The sequence below is a fragment of the Tauraco erythrolophus genome, chromosome 15, assembly GCF_009769465.1.
Source record: "Tauraco erythrolophus isolate bTauEry1 chromosome 15, bTauEry1.pri, whole genome shotgun sequence".
Classification (NCBI taxonomy): Eukaryota; Metazoa; Chordata; class Aves; order Musophagiformes; family Musophagidae; genus Tauraco; species Tauraco erythrolophus.
Window position 1 is genome coordinate 11,807,893 of NC_141479.1, and position 23,850 is coordinate 11,831,742.

The following is a 23,850-nucleotide window of genomic DNA, read 5'->3' on the forward strand; positions in this document are numbered from 1 at the left end:
GGCGAGGAGACCGTGCCATGCACCTGGCAGTCCTTTGTTAACATTGTGACTTAGGAGGCTATTTCAAAATGTTAAAAATGCTGAGTGCTTCAGCAGAAGAGATAATTATTTTCAGTATTTTGCAAAGCCAGAATGGACCAACTAACCCCCAAAAACGTCATGAAGTGCTTGAAGGTCAGTGAACCTGTCAATAAAAGTTGCTCACTGAATGCTGAACTTTCACTGAGACGCATTTGTCAGATGCCATAAAAAGACCAAGACCTGTAACTGGGGCATCTGCAGAAAGCTATCTCAGGTTACAGCCGTACCTACTGCAGTGACATCTGGGGTCAGGCTTATTTTCTCACATTTGTGTTATTTAAGTGTGAGCTTCATCATGAAGAATCAATCTTTTTTTAAGATCATAGAAGCATTGCCTATTTGTCAAACGTTGCAGGAGCCCTGCTGATCAATTGTAATAAAACAATCAACTCCCAATGTGCCTTCACTGCATGGCAATGCCAGAAATCCACAAAGGCAGGCTGCATGGACCACTAGGCAGCAAACCGAATGCGAGAGTATCATTTTCCTGAATACCTTCTTAAAATCAAAATGTAAAGTACATGCTTCAGCACCTGCGATGGCTCATACAACAAACCACTGAACCACAAAGGGGAGAAGTCTGCCTTGCCACAGGCTTCCTCTGCTGCACCCTTTCTATTTTGATGGACAGTTTTCTCCTTCCCTGACAGCCATGGTGTGGCTCCATGCTGCAGCACAGGTAGGGCAGGGGCAGAAGACAGAAGGAAGGACCCAAGGGGTCCTCCTTCATTTTGAAGAAAGCAGACATTCATTTTTCAGAAGGCAGATGCTGATTTGTTGAGATCAACTCTTTTCGCAGAAACACACTGGCTTTGACTGAACTTTTCACACATGCCATCTCCCAGGGTCAAGTCATAACTTCCAGTCAAAGGCAGAGATCAATTTGAGGCGAGCTGAAACCAGAGGTTTCCGTCTCCCAGGAGGGCTCTCTAAGCACTGAACCAATCTCTTTCCCCAATGCAAACAAAAGCAAAATAGCTGCAAAAGGATGGATCATGAGACACTTGCCCAGGAAGAATGAGTATTGCAGGGGATGGCATTTGATGGACAAGAGCCCCACGTGCTCATTTGCTCTTGATTTATGCATAGCAGGGAGTCAGATTTCCACTCCTTGAATTTATTTGTTTGTTGTTTTTTTTTTTTTTATTCTTGAATATCAACTTTTAACTTCATTATATTCCCCACCAAACTGCGAAAGATCTTTGATTATCCAACTGGACTGGAGGGTTGGGAGGGTGGCTCAAAATGCCCTGGAAGGCTTGGTTTGGTTACAGGTCAGGAGGCTGCAAACTACAACAAGCACTTTTGCTTATGACTCCACTTTCTGTATTACAAAACGTAGCTACAGCCTCACTACAGAAACACCAGGCATCCTGGAACGCAAGGAGTAATGCAATACCTTGAGACGATGCAGTAATCCTCAGTCTAGGGATCAGTTTCAATCCAAGTTGTCATAGGTTTAAGAGGACAGAAGAAAATTAGTATTTGTACATTAGCCTGGCCGTACGTCATCACCGCAGGCTGTGATTTACAACACACTGAGTAGAAGATTTTATTTAAAGGTAACACCAAGTGAAAGGGTTGAGCACTTAGAATTGTGATTCACAAGGCTGGTCAGCCTACCCATTTATCTGCATGACCTTTTGACCATGGAGACAAGAGACACTGCTCAGGAAAAGTGTTTGGTTTAGACCATATTGATCATACAATTTAGATGTTCACCACATAGACGTTATAGTACATGAATTATTTATATAAAACACTGACTTGCTGTTATTGCAATATTTAATTTTAATATCAATCTCAGTTAAGTGCATGTATCTATTGAATATCTACACTTCCCTAAAAATATTGATTTCTATGTCAATCATAATGCTTTGTGTTAGCTATTCTGTTTTTAATATTTAATAGACTAAAAGTGACAGCCCTGCTTAGCAAAACAGTCCATATTAACAAGAAGTGTCAGAAATTCTCTACAGTCCTTGTCTTGCACCCAGATCTTTTAGCACAGAAGCTGTACCTGTAAAAACGTGGATTGCGATGCAATATCAGAAATGTAATTCCATATCATACTTCTTACATAAGCAATAAACCCATTTGATGTAGATTAATTTTCAAAAGCGAACATCATAAAAACAGGCTGTTCTAACTTGCCACAGTTTTTGAAGGAGAAGTCAGAATAACAGTCTTAAAAAGAAATCAAATTGCAATAGCACAAGTATTTTTGCCTATGGTCTGCTGTTGATACAACCAAATCCTTGTAACTTGCATTTTTAAAAGCACAAACAATGCATTCACTTGAGTGTTTCAAAGAAGCAAAGTATTAGTCTTCCAGATGTATTTTTTCTAATATTCAGGTGCTTTGTCGACTGACTTACTGACACTTACTGCTTCATACATAAAAAAAACTGAGCAGCACGTTTCTGCAAAACTATGAGTATTATTCATATCCACTAAATAATTTTAGGAAAAAGACATAAGATTCTACTGAATAATTCAATAAAAATCATACCAAGTACCCAATCTTCTGATTCTATTACATACAAACATAGGAATCATTAAATTAGATTTATACCAAAATACTGGCAGAAGCAGAAATAACCCCTAAAACACTTCTACCTCTTTTTCACCAAAAGTAAAGCCATTTTTTCCCTATGTTCAGGGCTTCCTAAGATTATCCAACAGAGGGCTCCCAGTAGCTACTCAAAAGCTTAATTGAGAGCCAAATATGCAAACTCTATTGACATACAAATGAGCATACTCTCATTTTAATAACCTGTTCTGTATGCTCACACACGCAACACCTACACCCACTTCAGAAATTTGTGAAAGCATACAGCAAAACCACCCAGGTAGCGCCTTGTCATTGTATGCTGCTAAGGTACACTAGCTCCAGATTTTTTCCAAAACACTCTTTTTAACTGTGCAAAATAAGCGTACTTTTAAATTGTTTTTACACAAGGGAAATTACATTTTCTTATAATTTCTTTACTCTCACTTGAGAAAAATACTAAGAAAATCGTGTGGAGCAAAGTTTGACTGCTACGTGGGTACCAGCCAGCCTGAGAGACTGAAGCCCGGGCGGGTGCTCGTGCACATGGAGCACTTATTTGCTAAAGCCAATCTACACCTGACAAACTTCATCTCATCAGGACAAAGATGCAACTGGACCGTTTCAGCAAGTGGATATTTCAAACTTGGTTAAATCTTGTTCTTTGATGAGATGGTTACGAAGTGGGGCTGCGGCACAGTAGTTTTGAAATGCCTAACTGATCAATGTACTTGGCAGATCATGCTTTTCTGACATTCAGGTACCTGAGACTAATAAAACCCAAACGTTTTTTAAAAGATTTTGCCATATAACAGGAAATCTGGGTGTGTGAAGAGTCTTGGTATGTGCTTTTAGGGTCTAGGAAGGGCTTCAGCCATCCACTAAACTGTCCTCAGTGACTGTAAGTAAAAGGGTCCTATATATACCACTCACCCTGAGGACTCCCTGCAATACTATTCCCCTCATCATTTAAAGGCCTTAATTTTAAATACAGGACATCATAATGCATTGTGGCATATCTTCTCTTGGTAACATATGCTGAGATTTCCTGTAGGCTACACACTTTTTTTTTGAAAATTTAATTGAATGCCACAGCCAATATAGTATCATATTGGTGTGTCCTGCCTGATCAAAAAAACCTCATGGGATATTATCTACTCAAACACAACGTGATCCTAAGCCAAAGCTATTATCCTGCAATAAAGTAACATTAGTGTTTGATGGGTTTAGTAAGCTATTCACAGATGAAGATAATACATAAACTATCGTACAAGATGCTTTTAAAAAAGTTTTTACAGTATTAGAAAGAAATTACCGATCTGTAATACAGTAAGTTCATTCTGCAGCACCTGCAGATGTGCCCAGAACATTACCCAACTAGGCGTATTTTTTTACTTCTGAGATTCAATTTGTTTTCCATAATAGCTTTTGAGCTTATCTGTGATAATACTAATTCGCTTTCCTCTACATCTTTACATTTAACTGTGAAAATACATACCTGCACCCTTTTCGCATGTCCTACAAAAGTGATCTAATACATATCCTCCACTGAATGTCAGTGATTAACTCCCCCAAATCTAGTTCTGCACTTTTACAACTGCAAGCTTTTTGACAAAAGTCTTAGGAGGGGAAGTACAAAAATATATTCTGCTGTGTTACACACCACACAATTAGATTTGTCTTTCAATTTACAGTAATGTATTTGGTGCTTTCATTCACCTTGCTTTTACCTGCAGTGATACTGCAAAGCACGTGGACAGGTAATGCAAAAGAGAAAAAGTTACAGTATTTGTAACTGTATTATGGCAACGTCAAACTCTAAGCAAAATCTTTTTAGAAATTGTTGGCACAATGCAGAACCAGAAGCACCCTGCCCTATCCTGTACTGTGATGAGTTTGATCTCACACATTCAAAAGTCTACTTTCAGGCCGTGGTGGCTGGGTGCACACAAGCATTTGGAAGATGCAATCCATACTGCAATCTGACGCAATTCTTTAAAAGCAGTCAACACTCTCTCGACCCTCCACCTTATCATCGGAGATGAGGTTTGGATCTGAGGTTCAAGAGCAAACTCAGATGCCAATTTTTGCAACTGCCCTTGTACTTAGAAGACAGCCATTTCTTAAACTAAATTCTAAGTCGAATTTAGCACAGAAACGTTTGAAAACAATCTCTCTTTTCTCTTTCAACTAGAGATACAGGTATACAGGACCTTTGGAAGAAACCAGACTAGTACGGCATGCAAAAATAAATGCTATTTGAAAGATTTAGACTTTCAGCATTATACAGCCATCATTTTACTTATTAAGTCCAAGAGTACATACAATGCATGTATGGAAACAGCAGTAGCATCACAAAAGTATCAAACTCTAACCCTTTACTTACCACAAGTCTCCGTCTTCAATAGTCCTATCATTTGGGGCTCCAGCATGGCCATAGTGCAAAACAGATGAGTTCTCCCCACTGGTATGCAAAAAGAAAATTCAGCATAATTAATGGAAGAAGAAACATTAACATAAATAACACGAGAAGGAACATTGTAAACATGTTGACATTGCAAACATCAGTGTATTCATATATTAAGCACGAAATTTTGCAGTCTGTGAGAACTGCCACAGGTCCTGCCCCAGCATAGGCTGTAAGAGCAACCCTGCAGCTCACTCAGCAGAAATGGGTACGGAATGGGCATTTTGCTACTCTGGCTACAAGATATGACCTTTCTGCAGAGGGAACTCCGTACAGTTCATATAAATATTTCCCATGTCTGTGATAGCGTTAAGGAAGCAATTATGCAAGAGTAATTTTTCAACTTGTATCTATTTATTACCTTCTGGATTTATTTTAATTACTAAGTGCTGTTTTCCTATTTGAGGTTAAACATTCTGAGGCATAAAAACCTAATTTCCACTGGAGTAAAATCCGACATGTTTGAAATGCTCTGGGAGTTACTGAGACTGGAAAAATCCAGCTGTCCAAGTAAACAGCTCCCGTTCACCTCTGGCATGGCTACGCGTGATCTCTGCTGGAGCGGACACACCGCACGCTGCTCGGGGAACATTTGCAGTATACAACGTCAGCAGCAAGAACAGGCACGAAAACTGTTGCCATATTCTTACCGCTTATTAAAAATCACATTATAAAGAAAAGGTTTTATTCCTGGAAACCTTTCAGACTAAACTGCTGATTCACAGGAATAAAACATCTCCAGAGTGAAGGACGGACCCTTGTTTTGTGCTTCTGAAGCTCCACGATCCATTCGGTGACCTATATCTGGCCTTGGCATCCTCTCTTGTCTACTTATATTCCCTTGGGCTTACCAAACATCAGTTAAAAGACTGCTAAAGATCTCGAGCTCTACTTATTTTTCTTTTACTATTCTCCTCAAATAGATGCCCTCTCCCTTTTTTGCTTCAAAAGCTAGAATAATTATATCATATCCAAAAATACACGTGTTAGGACAGGGTTACTGCGGCATGTCTCTGACCCCTGCAGCTGACTTGCCAGTCTGTATCTCACCTTTCATCAAAATCGTACAGGTCATCCTGCTCAAATTTGATTCTTTCAAGCTGTGCTGGTCAAACAGCTTCATGTCTTAGGTGAAAGGAATCTGAGGCTCAATTTCCATGGATTTTTTTTGTATCTAGAGTAAATGTGCCATCTGACATACTTCTCATATTAGTCTTCTGATAAGTGCAATTACAAAACCAGTAAACATGCACCACATCCAAAGATATTAGTTTCAAGATACATTAAGTACTCATGATCAATTAGATATTTAGTAGATAATTGGTCATTCAGATACAGTAACTCCATAAGCAATGACTATAGAGCAGAAAGTAGATGCCATCTTAAGTTTCTGAAGGCTCTCAATCTAAAGGACTGGATTGTGTTAATATTTTGAAAGTTTTTATTGTTAAGTGTTTTTTAGCATATAAGAATCACTATGTAATAAGGCAGTGAAAGACTGTTTCAGAATCATAGGAATGATTTTCTGATACTAAGTGTATTTCTTAAAATTATACGTACTCCAAACCAAAAATTAAAGTTGTTAAATCAAGACTTTAAAAACCCCACAGAACTAAGGCTGCAACAAATTTGTTTTGTGATGCTGGTCCAACGGCTTAGGCACAGTTTTACAAGCAGATACTAACTGGCTGCTTTTTACTTCCAGGACACCTGACTTGGGAACTTACGCTGTTGTGCAGTCAACTAAAAATGATTCCATAAAGCTTGCACGCAAGATGAAGACAGACATGAGCTTCCTTCTGAGATGTCTTGTCTCCTGGGCACTGATGGAATATTCCTTCTGATCATAATTTCAGTTTTCCATGCCAGGACACTTTCAAACTTAGTTTGCTCTGTCTGATAAAAAGATCTATAACAGAGCAACGGACTGCAATCAAAAGAAAAGGGCCTCTGTGCCAGGTGATATGTATGATGGGAACCATAAGTTTCCAGCCTCAGCTGTCTCCTTTCACATGCAGGTGACAGCTCCTACCTCTGCATTGGACCCTCAGCATGACAAGAGGAGGCACCATCACTTCCTGCCTGAAGAACTGTTTCCCAGACGGAGGGCTACGATTTTGGGGGGATCGGCACTTGGAAGCAACGGGAATGACCTTGATGCTATGTATGACACTGTGAACCCACATGCTTAGTGTTTAATAAAAAACACAAAAATAATTTAAAAAAACCCATCACATGGCATGCACACACACACTCACACATACATACACACTCCGCGGCAGTTTGTCAGGATTTTAGCTGCAGATATAATTCCTTATCTCTCTAAAAATGGGGATAAAGCAGGAGAAGCAAATAGCACATGCATATATTTATGATCAACTTTTAAAAAATTACCATGAAGCTTAAGGGCATGACTCTATGCTAATGTATTTGCAGATAGCTTGTTTACTTATCATCATATGCTGGCACCCTTGGTGCCATATACCATACCAGCTGCATAAACAAGTCATATATTCAAATATGAGCACTGCACAAATGCTTTCAACAATAGACACTGCAAACACAAAGATCGGGGGGTTCTTTTGCACATTTTAATGTAAAGGTTTTAGTTTACAAAATATTTCTGAAAGGTTTGGCACCAACTGTTACGGAAGATGCATGAAAAATCTGTTTTTCAGCACACAATCTTTCTTGGCATTTGAGACTCCTTAACTGTCACACGAATGGGATCATACCATGGAGAGCAGAGTCGGTGCTGAAGACCAGATACACATCCCATATGCATTTCAGGTTTTTGGTCTGTTTGAAGCGATTGGGGTGAGGAGGTCTGCTCAGTTGAGACTGGCCCTGGGCAGGTCCCCTGGGCTGAACACCCATTAGCAACTAAGGCACAGCAGATCTGCTCCTGAAAGCTCTCCCAGTTGTTTTTCATCCCAAAGAAATCCAGCATGTGCACTCCAGGACTGGTCCCTGGCTCTGAGCAAAGCCCTGCTGCTGGGGACTAGTGGGAGCTCTTGCTTCAGAAATGTGCTACCGACCCAAATTAAAACACCAATGTGGAAATACCCCCAGCCCGTTCCTGCCAAGAGGTGCAAGTCCAACCTTCCTCACAGGAAGCATCTTTACCATCGTTCTGAAATGAAGGCGGGAAAGATGCTTTAGGAGCAACGCTACAGAAGTGATGTGTACCCACAAGGTGAATGCTATAGCTAGCCAGGAATTGTTCATAATGATTCAGTTAGACTTTTGAGGTGGCTTCAAAACAACTCAAACAAAACCCCCAACCACTGGCAATGTAAATGAGCCTTCCTGTAGAAGCTATTTCTTTTCTTCCCAAGGAGTGACAGTTGAAAGGTCTGGCATTAGTGTGCCAAAGCCAGGGTTTAAAACGAAGTGCTGTGGGGATGCGCAGATCACTGGCAGGTCTGTTGACTTCCTGGAGGTCAGCACCTCTGAAAACCACCACACGTGGGGATGCTGATGCCGGCCTTCAGGCAGCCAACCTGAAAAACTCTCCAAGAGATTTGTGTGTACCTATTTTTATTCTTTTAAAATTTTGCCTCTAACTGGTGCCAAAGATGTGTTTGTTACAGAAAGAATTGCGTGAAGTGGTGCAAGAGCTGCAAATTACCACCACTGAGAATGCAAAGAGTAGGAAGAGATTCAGAATACTAGGGAAGGGAAAAAAGTACCCAAAATACATTTTAGATCACAAAACACCCTGAAAACAAATAAATAGAAGAAAGAGAAAGAGGAGGAATGTCAGCAGTATTTTAAGAACAGGATTAAGCTGAGCATCAAGCATTACAAGAAGTGCAGCTATTAGCTCTACATTAAGAACACCTCAAGAAAAATCAACAGACAGTTAACTAAGAAAACTATTTCCCTCACGATTTAAATAATAAAATCAATCCAGAAGGAAGCACTAACAGCCTTCTCTCCACTTTTTCATTTAAGAGATGAAATCTTAAAGTTGTATTGAAAAGAAAGAAAGAAAAACAGATTCAATAAGTAACCTAATCTTATCCAAAAAGCTTTACTTTTACGGTGATCCTCGGATAGACAAGGCATTTTACTGCACAATGTTACTCTTAATCACTGATGTCATATGTTGAGAGCTGTCATTTGCCTGGACACACCTGTCAAGAAGATTTGAACCTAAGTCTAAGATGCTGCAGCATCAAGTAGCAGCTGACCATGGCTTCTGTGGTGGTAGCAGAGATACTGATGCCTCCACCTGCACCCAGCTCCAGTTGGAAACTCTGTGTCTGGTAGCCAGTGAATGCCATCCATTGTAGGGTCATCAGGATGCACTGTGCATGTACCTCAACCTTTGTTCTCCCCTTTGTAAAAATGGTTACTTGATACACTAAGATACTGCAATGAATAATGCATTAGCATGTGAACGCTCCTCGGAAGTTCCTCGGAAGTGAAGGCTTTGTAGGTTAGCGCTAAATATATCTAAGTACGTTTATCAAACACCACCATTCTCATTTAATGGCACTTATGAGACATCTGTTTGCGCTTCGAATCACTCACAAGTTGACAGTGTTTGAAAGCATTGCTAACTACAGGACTAACCCCACTATGTGATGACCTGTAATACTAATATATGTATGTTATTATTCTCAACTGATTGGAGAGTGAAGACATGCAAGTGAATACAACATAAAGCATATTTGGTCACACCAAATAGTCATTTACCATCTCCTGAAGAGGCTAACAATGGACAGGAACAGCAACAAATGCATGCGCTAATGTGTGCCAAGTGATTTATTTCTGTACTGAAATACAGTATTGATTACTCTTGATTTCCAGCTTCATGAACATCTTTTCTAAAATCTGAGTATCAAACTTGTTTTTTTTATTTAAAAGCATAATTCTCTTCTATGGAAATTATTATCAAGCCTGTAATCTAAAAAGGAAAGATCCTGTCAAAATATCACAGTTTTAAGTGTCAGGAAAACAACAAAACTTAACATGAATAGAATAAAACATAACTGTTCAAAAATCCTAATTGTAAAAGCTATTTTTAGTTGTAAATGTAGTTAAGTGTGATATTTACAATGCATGACATTTTCATGGTTATAAAAATGCCTATTATTTTTGCCATTGTTATGTTAATTGAATTCATCAAATAGATCTACTAACATTCATTTTCTTAGGTCCTAGCTTAATTATTCATTCTTACTTCATCATTCAGTCAGACTATAACAATTTATGGACAAAGGCCTTTGTATTCTATCTTACATTTTGTGGGGTGTTTTTTTGTTTGTTTGTTTTGGTTTTGTTTTTTTTTCAATCAAGTGTTTCTGCACTTTCAATTGCAGCAGTACAATACAATGCCAGCTCCCAACTACAACACTGAGTCACGATACTGTTAGGATCTTCCGTTTCAAGGGCAGTCCTTCTCCCTGTATTAAATCCCCCAAGAGTTCAGAGGCAGCAGCTCAAACACCACCCCCATGCCCTGCTAAGCCCCTCCAGCGTGGTGGGACAGGACACCCAGGAAGCTCCTGTCATCACCCACTTCTAAACTACTGTCGGGGCTCTCCTCCTCCTGGGTTCCCTCAGTCACGTAACACAAGTCCTGGGATTTTCAGTCCTGTGGAGAGTTTAGTCTGTCCTCACGGGGTCACGAGGACCCACTACACAAGCATACACTAGACGTTTCTATAAGTTTAGCAAAGCCACTGATGTTCTCTAACACCCAAACCAGCTCCTGCAGCACGGGTTCAGATTTACTGTAAGTGAATGTGAAGTCTGCATGGCTGTGAAAACCATACAGAGAAACAACTTGATTTTACCATCACAGCCTGTAACAATATCATAGAGATGGAGTCTCATTTCAATGGGATGTTAATTCTCAAGTTATATGATGGTACTTAAACCAGGAAGATTTTCAGACAATTTAAATGCACAATTTGCCATAAAACTGCTCATGCTCCTACTGCAATTCAGCACGTAAATTAGAAAATTGCATTTACAAATAAGCAATTGAGTAAACAGAAGAAAGAAGCGAAGATGCTAATTGTCCTTATTACCTCCAAAGCAATATAACATTACTGTCATTAACGTAAAAATTATTTTTGTAAGTGTATGTGACTTCAATGTAGGGCAAATGTTTGTGAGTAGCAGCGAATCTACAAGTGGAACGTATTTACCAACATATATGCCTCATCTAACTGTCATGTATCTCTGATTAGATTAATTCCACTGATTAAATAAGATTAATCTCTGCACAAAGCACGCAGCTGTCCTTCAACCAGTATCCTACATTATTCTCTTGAAATTCTGCAAATTAAAAATGTGCGTTTCTACAATCGCAGGGAGAACTTTTATAATACTTTCCCAAATATAGTACTTTCAATACTACCTGTCTAGCAAGAAAAAGAGAGCAAAAAATTTCCAAATTCCAAAAAAGATTAGTTTAATCGCATCCTAACCTTTGAGGCAAAGAATTTTGAGAATGATATGAAATACTTAAGGTGTATTTCAAAGAGAGTATTTTTGAGCAACAGAGAATAGCTCTAAAGCCCTTTTCCATAACACTATTTAATAAAAAAGCCAACTGCAGCACAGATGTGAGTATAAACATGATCTTGGCAGTAGCAGCAGTCATTGGGGAATCTCTTGAGTGTAGCAGAATCTGTAACCGAGTTATTTCTTCAAGACACAGTGCTAGCCACCTTTCCCTGCTTTTCCAGAGGAAACCGTTCAAAACTCACTCTGTGGCACTTGCAAACACATCATGTGCCTAAAAGAACAATTTTATAAATATCCAGGGGGAAACTGACCATAAAGACTGCAACAGTTCAGTATAAACCATCGACTTACCTGCCACAGATGCAAGTGTAGGAAGTGTGGCGCATGCCACCTCGAGCATAGCAGTAGTGCTGGAACAGGCTGCAAAGAAAGAAAGGTGGTAATTAATAATATATTCAAAACCACAAGGCAGGGAGGAAAGCAAGTCTTGCTTGAGTACAGCTGTGTTGGTGCAAATCCCCAGCTCCCTGACAAGCCTCTCTGCCCATTTCTGCTCCGCTAAGCACTCAAACTCACCACATCCACAGCTCAGCAGTCCTGCCGAGCATCACGCGATTTCCACAGAGCCCATTAAGCAACTCCACAGCAGAGAAGAGGGGCTCAAGTGCTGCTCGGTAACTTCAGACGGCAAATTGCTTTCCTTAACAACTCAACATAGAAAGGGAAATAATTGTTGGCAAAAGGTAGCTCATCTGACCGTAGAACAAACGGGACAGCAACAGTTCAACACTGAAGCTGGCCAAACTCTCTGAAGTGGGGTTGAGAAAATCACTTCTGGCTGCATTTCAGGTACACAATCACATCTGTGATCCCTATTTTCAACCCTGCTGCCTTCAGTCTATGGTGTGTACGCTCAGCAAAACTGAAGTCCAACCAACCCTTCACAGGGAAGGAGCTCGCCAGACAGGGCAAAGCTCTTCAAAATAATTTCAACAGAAGCTGTGTCATTTTTACCACCTCACTGATACCCTCTGCTGAAAGCTGATCTAAATATCCCTATGTTATGTGTGAAGCCTGAATCACATCTGATCATGCTGTACACCCTCCCCTCTGGAAAAGCCAGCCGAACTCTCCCATTATGTCAAGCCAGGCACTTTCTGCAAGTGCCATGGTCTGTGCTGGAATGGATGGCCTCATGTATTCTTGTCTGTAGCACAACAGACACAGAGAAGACATAAGACTATTAAATTTCAGATTGTGGCACCTAAATACCTCTATGATCTTCCCCTGCCCAAATGTGGAAAACTAACACAGACTCAAACCCAATAGCAAGATGATAACGTGATAACATTAGGCTGAGTCCTCAACAACCTATGAAGAACACTACAACACAACAGTGTTTGCTTTTGTGTGTGCGAGGGGAGGAGAAGGGGAAGGGGGAGCAGCCCCATGCTCTCCAACAGTGCTCCTCTTGCAATGCCACCCTGTTGGAGGAGCTGTTGGCCTTAAAAGCATTAAAACATTTTCATCTTCACTGTCAAAGTCCCCTTCACATGAGGGCAGATGTGCCCAAAGCACAATTAATATAGGATTAGATGCTTTGAGAGCTAAGCACATATCATGGATCCTTTTATTCTTTTTGAAATATGCTCTAATTACAATCCAATTCCCTTTAATACTGAACGAATTCCAAAACCTCATTTGTTGTAATACTGAAATCATTTCATTAACACAGTGATAATGGTGCTATTCAAAGAATAGAGATGTTGTGATTTTGTCCTTCTGCAGCAGCAATCCACAGAACACAATTCAAATTCTTTGAAGGATATAGAACACATTACATGCTTGTAAATCCAAACCAGATTTCAGAATTACACAAAATGACAGTATTTAAAGAGAAACAAAGCAAAACATACAAATTAAAATCACACAAGGAAAAAGAAAAGCCTACATTTAGGGACTCAGTAGGGAGACATGGTTTACGAAATCTCTTTTCTGCTCAAAGTGCTGTGGTTTTTACAAGGTAGAAATACTAATTTTGTATTGCCCCAGAAACCAGTAATGGCAAAGAGTAGGCCAAATGACAGAGAAACTGAGGAGAAACTCTGACATGGTGAGAGCACAGCAGAGATATCACTAAACTGTGCTAATAAAATTTATCACCTAAACTGTCATTTGCTTTGATGCAGACACTTTTTCACCCAATGGACATTTCATATGGAAACAAAGTTACAGATCTGCTCTTCCCTAGCATGCCTGCAGGCAAGGTTTACTCTGTAAGACACGACACTATGCACAAATATTGTGCATAATAACACCTTATACCATTATATATGTAGAGTTACATTTTAGGAAGCAATTTTTAGTGTATTTTATAGACCCTTCACCTTAAATGACTGAATAAACTATCTCCTCTAGACAGCAACTTTCAGTAACCTTCTAAGGAGCTTTAAAAATGAAATAATGAAGGTTGTAAACATCTTTCCATCATCAGTGATGGAGGGACAGCAGGGTTTATTTTTCCATATGACAACTCATCACATATTCATGGTTGCGATTTATATGAAACTCTGCAGCCTAGTAACAGTATTCACCTTTTGCAATACTCCCTGATTAGCAGTAAAAAGTAGTAAATACATTAAAACATGCTTTGTATAATCCAGCTGTTGCCTGAACTTTGTTTCTGTTTTCTAAAAAAAGGAACCTGATTGTTTCATCAAATATCATGGACTTTCTTTTAAGAGCAGGTAAGAAGTTGTTGCTTATGTGACTGAGATAAAGATAGCACAGCTTTGCTGGGTAAGTAGTTTTCTGCTAGTAAAACTACTCATATAACTTTTTTGAATTTACTTTTTTGGGTATGACTCATTAGAAACATGTTCATGCAGCTGGAAAAAAAAAATCCAACATTTATATTGGAGACAGCTAACATCTTTGAATAACGTCTTATCTATGTGAAGGATTGCATATCCCTTTGATTAGGTTGGCTGGCTTTTCAAAGCTGAAAAATGTATATAGAGAATTAGAGAAGCTGCCTGTACTTTTTAGTTAAAATCCCAATTCCACTGAAGCTAATGCAGATTCTGCCACTACACCTCTTCACACCAGGATTTCACTGTTTACACACTGCAAGAATCTTTATCCAGAAGCGCAATACAAAAGTATAAAGTCTAAAGTAGTTAGATGGAATATAATTTAATCCAGCACTCCACACACATTGCAAATATCGCATCTTGACCTTTTCTGGTCTTTTTGATTGGAGGATATGTGTGTTTAGGCAGTTTTATGTTGGTGCTTGATGCTTTGCAGTGAGCTTTTAACGCAACCAACACAGATACAAAAGTTAAGCACCTCTTTCTCTTTTCCTTCTTTCTTGGGCTTCAAAGCTTCCTGTCATGTTTTATGCAATATTTCCCTGGAGGGTGTATGTATTACTTATCCACCTTGATGGTATATACAGATTAGCTATTGGTGTATTTGCATGTCAGATGTTACCTTTAAAACACATATGGCTTTGTTTGAGCTGGCATGAGTTTTGCATTGCTTTGAAAACAACATTTTTTTTTTTTTTTAAATGTAGAGATATATCCTGGGTTTGTTCCTTTTTCTTTTTTGCCAAGAACATCAGCATCTTTAAACGATTGTCAATATCTGGAGATTTAAGGTAGTTTTAAAAACCTCACTGTTTTTTCCATTAACTTAAAAAAGAGCAAGTATTAGCTGCCATCAACTCAAGTAAATCTGACATGAGTGCACTTGCCCCCACCCTTGCAAATTTGCTGAGGCACAAGATAGTGCTATCCCCACTGCCCTGCCAAGTCTTGACCACCTTATTGACTCTACTGACTTCAGAGAGAAGACGACTCTACTTTCAGAAAGAATGGGTTCTTCATCATCAGAAATAACAGAAAAGGTATATGCTCGCTATTTTGAGATTTCCTGGAGTATTGTATACACTCAAACAAAACTCCAGAATGCCTAAAAAGCCTCAACTTAAAAAAGACTAAAAAGCCATTAAAGTAAAATCTATGGATAGTCCGTCTGACGAACTATTAGAACCACTCTGATAATCATGCTTGTGTCTTAGAATCATCTTTGGTCCAGTTTCTACTGCTATCTAATGCACACTGACAATTACAATCAGATCTGTGCTATGAATGTAAATTAATCAAATAAAGTAGTTTAATGTCAAGAGTTTTCCTAACTTAAGTGGATTTACAAAATAAAGGCACTTAGGTAGGAGGGATAGAAACTATCTGTAATGACTTTCCTCATGCTTTTTGCTTATTTTCAAGATCTTGCTCATCACTGGAACACAACATATCCATCTAGACTCAGCAGAATGTGATTTCTATTACTCAAAAGAAGCAAACAAGTAATCTCTAATTTGAATTCTTGTCATCAGTTTTTCTTGAGTTAAACCAAATATTTTTAAGAAAACTACATTTTGTATTTCTCAGCTATTCACTCCTGAAACCAAGACATTTCTAGATCAAAAAGGTTCAATTTCTAAATAAAAATCCAATTGAGTATTTTGGCCTACATCTTACAAAACAGGTAAAAACTGTAATTACAGAAAACGCAGTAAGTATGGAGAAAAGAAAGAGAGGGAGCAAAAAGTGGCAATAATATCTGACAAAAAATCCTATTAAATTAAACTTAAGCCAAGTTTCTATAACACTGCCCAATACATTTCTCAGGGGCATCTTCTGATGGTCCCTCTACCACAGTCCCACATCCTTAGTAACTACAGCGAAGCACTCCAGAATGAGATGTGCACATCACTTTGGGATGAACACTTACTCAATCCAAGGTTCCCAATGAAGGAGGACCAAAACCATTGAATAACCCTGGTCATTATTCCCAGATACTGGAGTCACATCAAAAGCACCTGCTGCACACTGCTAGTTCAGGAACCAAGTTTTTAGATTGTGTATCAGAGAGATCTGCTATCAGAAACACGACTTGCCCTGAGAAGCATACAACGTACGGAAGAGTCAAGGACATTCATGGGTCAATACCTCATTAAGGTTTTTATATTAAAAATATATATAAAAAAATTTTCACACTGAATCACTCACTGGTTTGTGGATGTTTCAGATCCACAATAATTTCTTCAGTGCACCTTTGAGAAAGTTGTCTCCTAATAAAAAGAAGCCGTTACACACTTCAAAAACAGTATTCTTTGAACACAGCCCTTGAGACTTGCTTGAAATGCAAGCAGGTGGTTTTGAACTATAAATTGGAAACCACAGCAGCTTAAGGGAGTTCTGTATAGAACTTGGAGGATTATCTGCATTTTTTTTTTAATGAGTTGGAAGACGTAGGTGAATATCTATTAGTTATCTGTGCACCAAATTACTTTTGAATTACAACTAGAACATACCCTTACGCTTTTGTACAGTGTAAATATCAAGCGTAGCCATGAGACAGGCTGAAACCCAAAGCTTTTTTAAAGAATTCATAAAAGGCCAAATTTTCCAAAGCTGATCTCTCTATTTACATCAGGACTGAAAGCCACTGTTTTGATCATTTAGACACATAAATATCTTCACGTGAGAAAGCTATAAAGCCCAATAAACATAATTTGCCCATGATATGTAAAGTATTCATACTTTGCATCAAACTAGGCTGGAAAAACCACACACACAGGAAAGAGAAGTTGTCAGTAACAACTCATCAGTGGATATACAAGCAAGGTGAGCAGCGTTTCCTTTAATCCCATGCTAGACACCGTGAGGTTCTTAAATACAGAGCATTTTTCTTTGTTAACCAATTTACTTAGGTAATGTAATTTATTTTCTACGGGCAACTAGATGCTTTAAGGCTTAGTTTATCTAATCCTATTTTCATTTAGTTTACACCACAACATCGCAGTACTGCAAAACACATCTGAGGTTGTTTGGATACAAAAAGTCAGTACTTCATCGCAAAAAAGTAAAGAACAGGAGTGGAGAAGAGTAGCAGAAATAATCCAGTTTACTATTAATGAACGAAGGGTGAATTACAAACTTGCACCAGAACAAGAAAATTAGCGCTATGAGCAGATGAACAAAGGTTTCTTCTACACCTTGAAGACAGTATCATTAAAGATGTATGAAAGCAATGTTATTAAAGTGGTCTCCATGACTGGAAATTGTTTAGAACAGAACTTACTGCTCCATGAACAACAGGAAACAAAAGCACTTCTATGCATTAACTTCTTAAACCTCTTTACATTACTTCTAACGAAAACTTTAAGAGATTCAAACCATTGGCTGGGTTATTTTGCCTGCTCATGGAGCAAAACTGCTGAAGCTTACTATCAATCAGAAATACTGAAAGTATCTACAGTTTGAAGCATCTCTATTTAAAACTGTCCTAATTTGTATCATGGACAAGCGGAAACAATGTGTTGTTGTTTTTTTTTTAAATGTTGATCCTTCTGAATTCCAACATCTAGATTCTGTTCTCATTTTTGGTGTGTTTTCTTTAACTAAGTTATTTTTATTTATACGAAGCAAACTCTGGATAATAATAAGTCCTTAGAAGAGAAAAATGTTATCTGAGTTCAGCAGGAAAAGAACTGTAACTTTAGCAAGCAGGTATGATATATGAAACTGGCAGTGTATTAAGCTAGCTACAATGCAGAACATCTATTATGAAATAAGGAAAAGGTATGTAAAAGCAGCATAGAAGTGAGTGGTCTCACCTTTGTAATCAAAAATTCATGTTAGTATTTCTAAATGTGCTACTTCTCTGTACTAATATGGATGACAAGCCAGAGCTGAGGGCAGGAACAGAGGGTAAGATCACCCCAAGTGCAGATATATTTCAAGAATATGGAACGACACAGATCAGAAGGAACTCTATTCCTTCAGGAAACAAAGTCCACCAAGGCAAAGCCATTTCACCAGCCATTAATGCTACTTGGAAACCAAAGATACCTTAAACAGAAAGTCCATAAATAATACAAAAGTCGGCACTGTCACATATGTCATATATGATTCGCAATGATTGAAAGTAATTGATAATCTCAGTTCAAGAACAGAGACTTTAGGTGAGGGGTAATTAGCATTTTAATTGCGTAACTGGGAATTATAAATTACCTGTCTCATGTAAAGAATAACTGAAGAGATTATACGACATTAGCTGATATTTCATCTTTTGGGCTGAACTACATGGGTTGGTGAATTTAAAGAACCTGGAACTGCACTTTCCTCACACACACACATATTTCCTTTTTGTTTTTCAATTTCATGGCTGTCCTTTTATTACCACAGTTAACTATTCCACACAAAGCAAGTTTTCCCTCATCATTTTGCAAACCAAGGGACAGAGAACAAAGAAACAACATGACTCTACGATACCGCAGTAGTTTAAGAATGCTTGTGGAATTACCTCCCCTTCTCCCTCCCAGACGGATTGGTATCAGCTTCTTCTAACAGCTCTGCTGAGTTTAAACCTGATTTTTTTTTCCAGTATGAGGAAAGGGCAAGAGTTTTAACAAACGCAGTTTTAAAGAAGTGCATATCTCACTTGATTTGTCTTTCATCTAATTCTACGCTGGTGCGACATTTCTCTACCTCACTGTGAAAATTCATCAAATTATGCATTTTCACAGAAGTTCAGCTAACCCATTTCACTACCAATGTACAAATGCAAACAATGATTATGTAAGTCTATAACCTCATATTCAGCTGATGCTTTTCCAGAAGCTTGGCAAGACAACTGCACAGGTGCACTTGAGATAGGACAGTTGCCAGAGTGCTCTGTAAATATACCTTTTCAATAAGACAATCTTTAAATTAACACTCAAGAAGCCTTTTAAAAAAGTCTTCAAGTATGGTTGTCAAATTTTTATTTTCCTGAAGCTCTTTTAACTCTACTTGGAAAATTCACCTATCATTTGTTGGAACTGTTTGATCTATCTGCACAAAACCCAGTTGATTTATGGATTCAAATATTACGACTATTGAAATTATTGCAGTTACTGTTTCACAGTAATTAAGCTGATTAAGATATTCATAGTACAAACCTGCAAAGATTTTAATGTTAACTCTGGCAAACTTGCAAGTCAAGGTCTACCTCACCTTCTGTTTTTTTTTCATATGCAGAGGCTCAACCTGCAGTAAGCGTGTGCTGTCAGCAGAGAAATGTGTCTCTTCTAGAGCTACTAAGCCTGCCAAGGGGCTGTCACAGAGAACACAAATAAGGTTTACTCAGAGGATTGCATCAGAGCTCCAGTGAGTCAAAGAACCACCGTTAAGCATCTGACAGAAAATGCATAAATAGTACAAGAGATTGCCATCACTGAGATTTCAGCTACAATTAGACCGTTGCAAGTGATGGAACTGAATTGATTCCAATGACTGTCCCTGCAGCTGACACAGGTAACAGATCCTGCGTGCAATTCTGGAGTCTACCGCAACAGCAAGTACAACAGTCAGTCTTCAGCTGCTCTCCAGCTGGGTGGTTCGGTACTGGCATCACGGAGAACACTGCTGCAGAGCATGCGTTTTACAGTGGGAACTTGTCCTTCTTCTATACTGCGACAACATCACCTTCTGCACGTTGCTCCACACCCCTGCCTGCCCGTCAGTCTGGAGCTCCCATCTGCTGTGTTTAGGTAGCTAACACAGCAGCAGGATCTACTCCTGCACTGCTCCAGCAACGTGGAAGCTACAAAGCCATGAATACAGGATTTATTTTCATCCATTTTCTACAGCAGAAGGATTTTTAAATGAGTTTTCAATCTTCACCAAATACATAAATAGAAAACAGATCCTACTGCCGCACTACAGAGCGACGATCATTAAGAAGAGTGTCCACTTTATTTCTTCACCAATTCTGAAGTCCACTTGGAGTCACATCCATTAGTAACGAGGCAGAACTAAGTTCTGCACTGGTCTACATTTCATACTTAATCTAATATTACAGAAAGAGATGGCATGAATTTTTCTTAGACTCATTGCTCCATTTCCAGCTCTAATAATTCTAGATCTCAACTGGCATATTTTAAATTAAATTTTTTGTAGTTTAAACCTATTTATCAACAGCTAATTAATGAGGTCTAAATCCTTTGATGACAGAATGATTAAACTGCGTTTTAACTAATCCATCTTTAATTAAAATGCTGCCAGCAAACCATTTCTGGATGTGTAAAAAGGACACATTTATAGATGCTCACTCTTTAACTATGCATTATGTAAAGCCAATAATTAGAAGAACTCATGATTTCAATTATATTTTAATTACTGTTACATATAAAACATGCTTTAATCGATGTAATGCAATACATTTTCTTTCTTTACAACCCACTAATCATTCCTATTGGGGTGACAACCAAATAAAAGGAAGTTTAATATATGCACTAGTACAGGAATTTTGTTTTAGCTTTGAGCCAATTCTCTCTCCATTTCTTCTTTGCAGCAGAAAGGTACTTAATTATCTCTAAATCTGAAACACAAATGAATCCCTATAAATCTCTGTTAAAACTCTAAAAGGAGATTAGTGGTAACTGACCATAATAAAGAGAAATGCTTTCTCCTTATTATTACACTTCCATGTATTTGAGTTTCTTCAACTCAAAACACAAGGCTACTAAAAAACCTGCTAGTTAAGGAAAAAACATAAGATGACATCTGTATCGATTTTCCTTCTGCTTTCCTTTACAATTTTAGGAAACAACACGAGCCAAGAGATGCTTTAGTTATTGCAGGAGCCATCAATTTTCATTTATTTAGGGTATCCCTTTCTCTCTGTCTGGGAAGGGAGGGTGGGTAGATGAACATAATGTGATGACTGCAGTCAGCTCCTCATTATCTGCATTAATGGGAGGCTGAGACTCGTAAATATGAAAGCGATGGAAATTTATCTGTTCTTTACTATGGCTAAGTCAGTTTTTAATGCAAATATGGAACAAATTACTGCTTTCTGAATCATAGAGAGTATAGATAGCTGGTCAGGAACAGTCAATATACTCTAGCAACTCAACCTTTAAAACTGCATTTATTACAACAGGTATTTTTTGCTGAGACAACCTACAATTCGATAACGTACAGTTATTAAACATGTTTCTAAACTACGCATGTTCCAAGTAGTTGCATAACACTGAAAATTCAGTCTTAGGGTTTCACTGCTTTCAGTGGTCGGAATCTGGCAGGAGGAAACTAATAAGCTTATGGCAGAAGCCTGCTTAATTTACCCATTAAATTGTACTTTAAAAATATTCAGAAAGGTGTATTATGTTATTTCTACTGACTCAGATAAGTTAAATTTAATTTTCATAAGCTGATTTCTACAGTTTGGATAGATTAGACAAATTGCTGATATTTCAGTTCATGTCAAGTTTTCTATAAAAAATACTTAGCATTTAATCAGCTCTGATAGTAAGACGCTTTCACATCACAGGTGCCTATGATGAAGTCACTGAATATATGGATATTGAAATGTCCACACAACAAGACTTAAGCTGCTATATAGTTTGATTTATAAATCTTCTCCTCTTATTTCTCTTTTTTGTCTATTCCTGCTTATAGAGCAAACTGTTCGGAGCAGGGAAATATATTTTACTACCTAATAAAGCACACTGCCCATTTATATGCTGAGTAAATATAAGAACAATAGCTTATTATGAAAAGTATATGAACTGTATCTCCTTGAGAGAAAGCATATCTGGAAAGGTCATTTTGAATATTTAAGTATTCATACTTAACAGATGTCAAGAATAAATGCTGATGTTGCAACGTGCTTTATCAAGGTTTACTGAACACTCCTTACTTTTTAAAAGATTACAGTAGAACTACCTCGAAAAACGAAAAAAACCCTCTTAAATTTATTATATATGGCATCCAATTGCTGTCCCACCATGTCAGGACTCTTGTGGTGCCAACACACAAGTGACAAGCAGACAAAGGAGACCGTACCTGCTCGCATCACCTGTCCTCCCAGTCAGGTTACTGTTTTTACTGTCTCTTAGGGTGCCTCCTAGTGTGAAGCCAAGGAGAAGTATGTTTAAGAACTGCATGTACAGTAATATTAAATAACAATAAATATACAAGAAGACAAAGTATTTTAGCTGTTAGAAGCACTGCAGAATGACACTAAACAGGCCAATACCAGAAATAACATTATGATAGAAGCTAATCAGATATATATGGATGAAAGCAACAGCTTATCTTACTTTCAATTGAATTTCCTGATGTATTTAAATGCTAACTATAGTAACGGCTTTTGTTTTAAGATATTTTTGGCCAGTAAGTGCCATGATTTCCGACTCTGTGTACAGAGACTTTCTAGCCAAGCAAGGACACAGCACGCAAATGCCTGCTCTCTACCTGCTTTCACGCTGAGCAAGTCTAGTACATTGGAGTAATGTGGAAAGGGAGAGGTGACTACCATTTTCTCAGGGGGATGCTTTTTTGGAGAAGCTCATGCGGGACAATTGTACTTCCCAGAAGGCAGAACTCTGCAACCCCACCTGGATCTCCCACATGCTTTCTGGAGTAACACAGAGCATTGCCACTTCCCTAGCAGAGAATATGCATCTAAATATTGAAAACCTGGTTAAGTATTTCAGATTCATCTAGTTAACTCTAGAGCACTATCCAAACGTCTCTTAAAATGGCATTTTCCTTGCTCACAGAAGCCAAGAGTAAGACGGTGTGTTTGGCTGGGTCTGCTCCCAGATACTGCATCGTGAAAAGAAAAGTTTTCCTGGCTTGTGCAGATAAATGACAGATCAGAGATGTCCTTCTCTAATCTTTCTGACCATGTTTCAAGGGTCCTGGTCATATAAAATGAGTGAATAGCTGCCCAGAGGACTACACCATTTACCACAAATTACTTCTTTATGGAAGAATCAATTTTATAGTCTCCTGAATTTCAAACACTTGCCTCTTCAATCCAGTGGAATTACTCTTTTGAGAGCCAAGCCTGAGATAGATGACTCCAAGGATCTACTCTTGGGGCTATGAACTATCTGTTATAAAAATCTAGAGAGGACTTTTAAGTCTTTGAAAAAGACTCCAAGTAAAGAAAACATGTATCAACACTTTAACATTATATGGCTAAAAGTGTCCAGATTAATCCTGTTGAGTCTCCAACAATCTTCTGTCCCAACAGACCAGAAAGCTAAATTCAAGTCAATCTAATACAACAGAACCAAAAAGTGTTTTCAAGAGACGGAAGAGGCTACGCTCCCCTGCATGCTGTCCTGGAAACGCCAACATGTGTGTTTTTCTGCTCACGTGGGGAGAATTTTGCAAAGTTGAATTCATGAGAA

General features: G+C 38.4%; 1 protein-coding gene across 1 annotated transcript in view; it reads right to left on the reverse strand.

Annotated features, from left to right (window-relative positions):
• PEPD (peptidase D) overlaps positions 1-23,850 on the reverse strand; it is a 143,810-nt gene that overhangs the window by 52,325 nt on the left and 67,635 nt on the right. Inside the window, 2 exon segments of the mRNA XM_086620892.1 lie at positions 5,019-5,096; positions 11,937-12,005. Coding sequence (XP_086477018.1) covers positions 5,019-5,096; positions 11,937-12,005 — 147 coding nt within the window.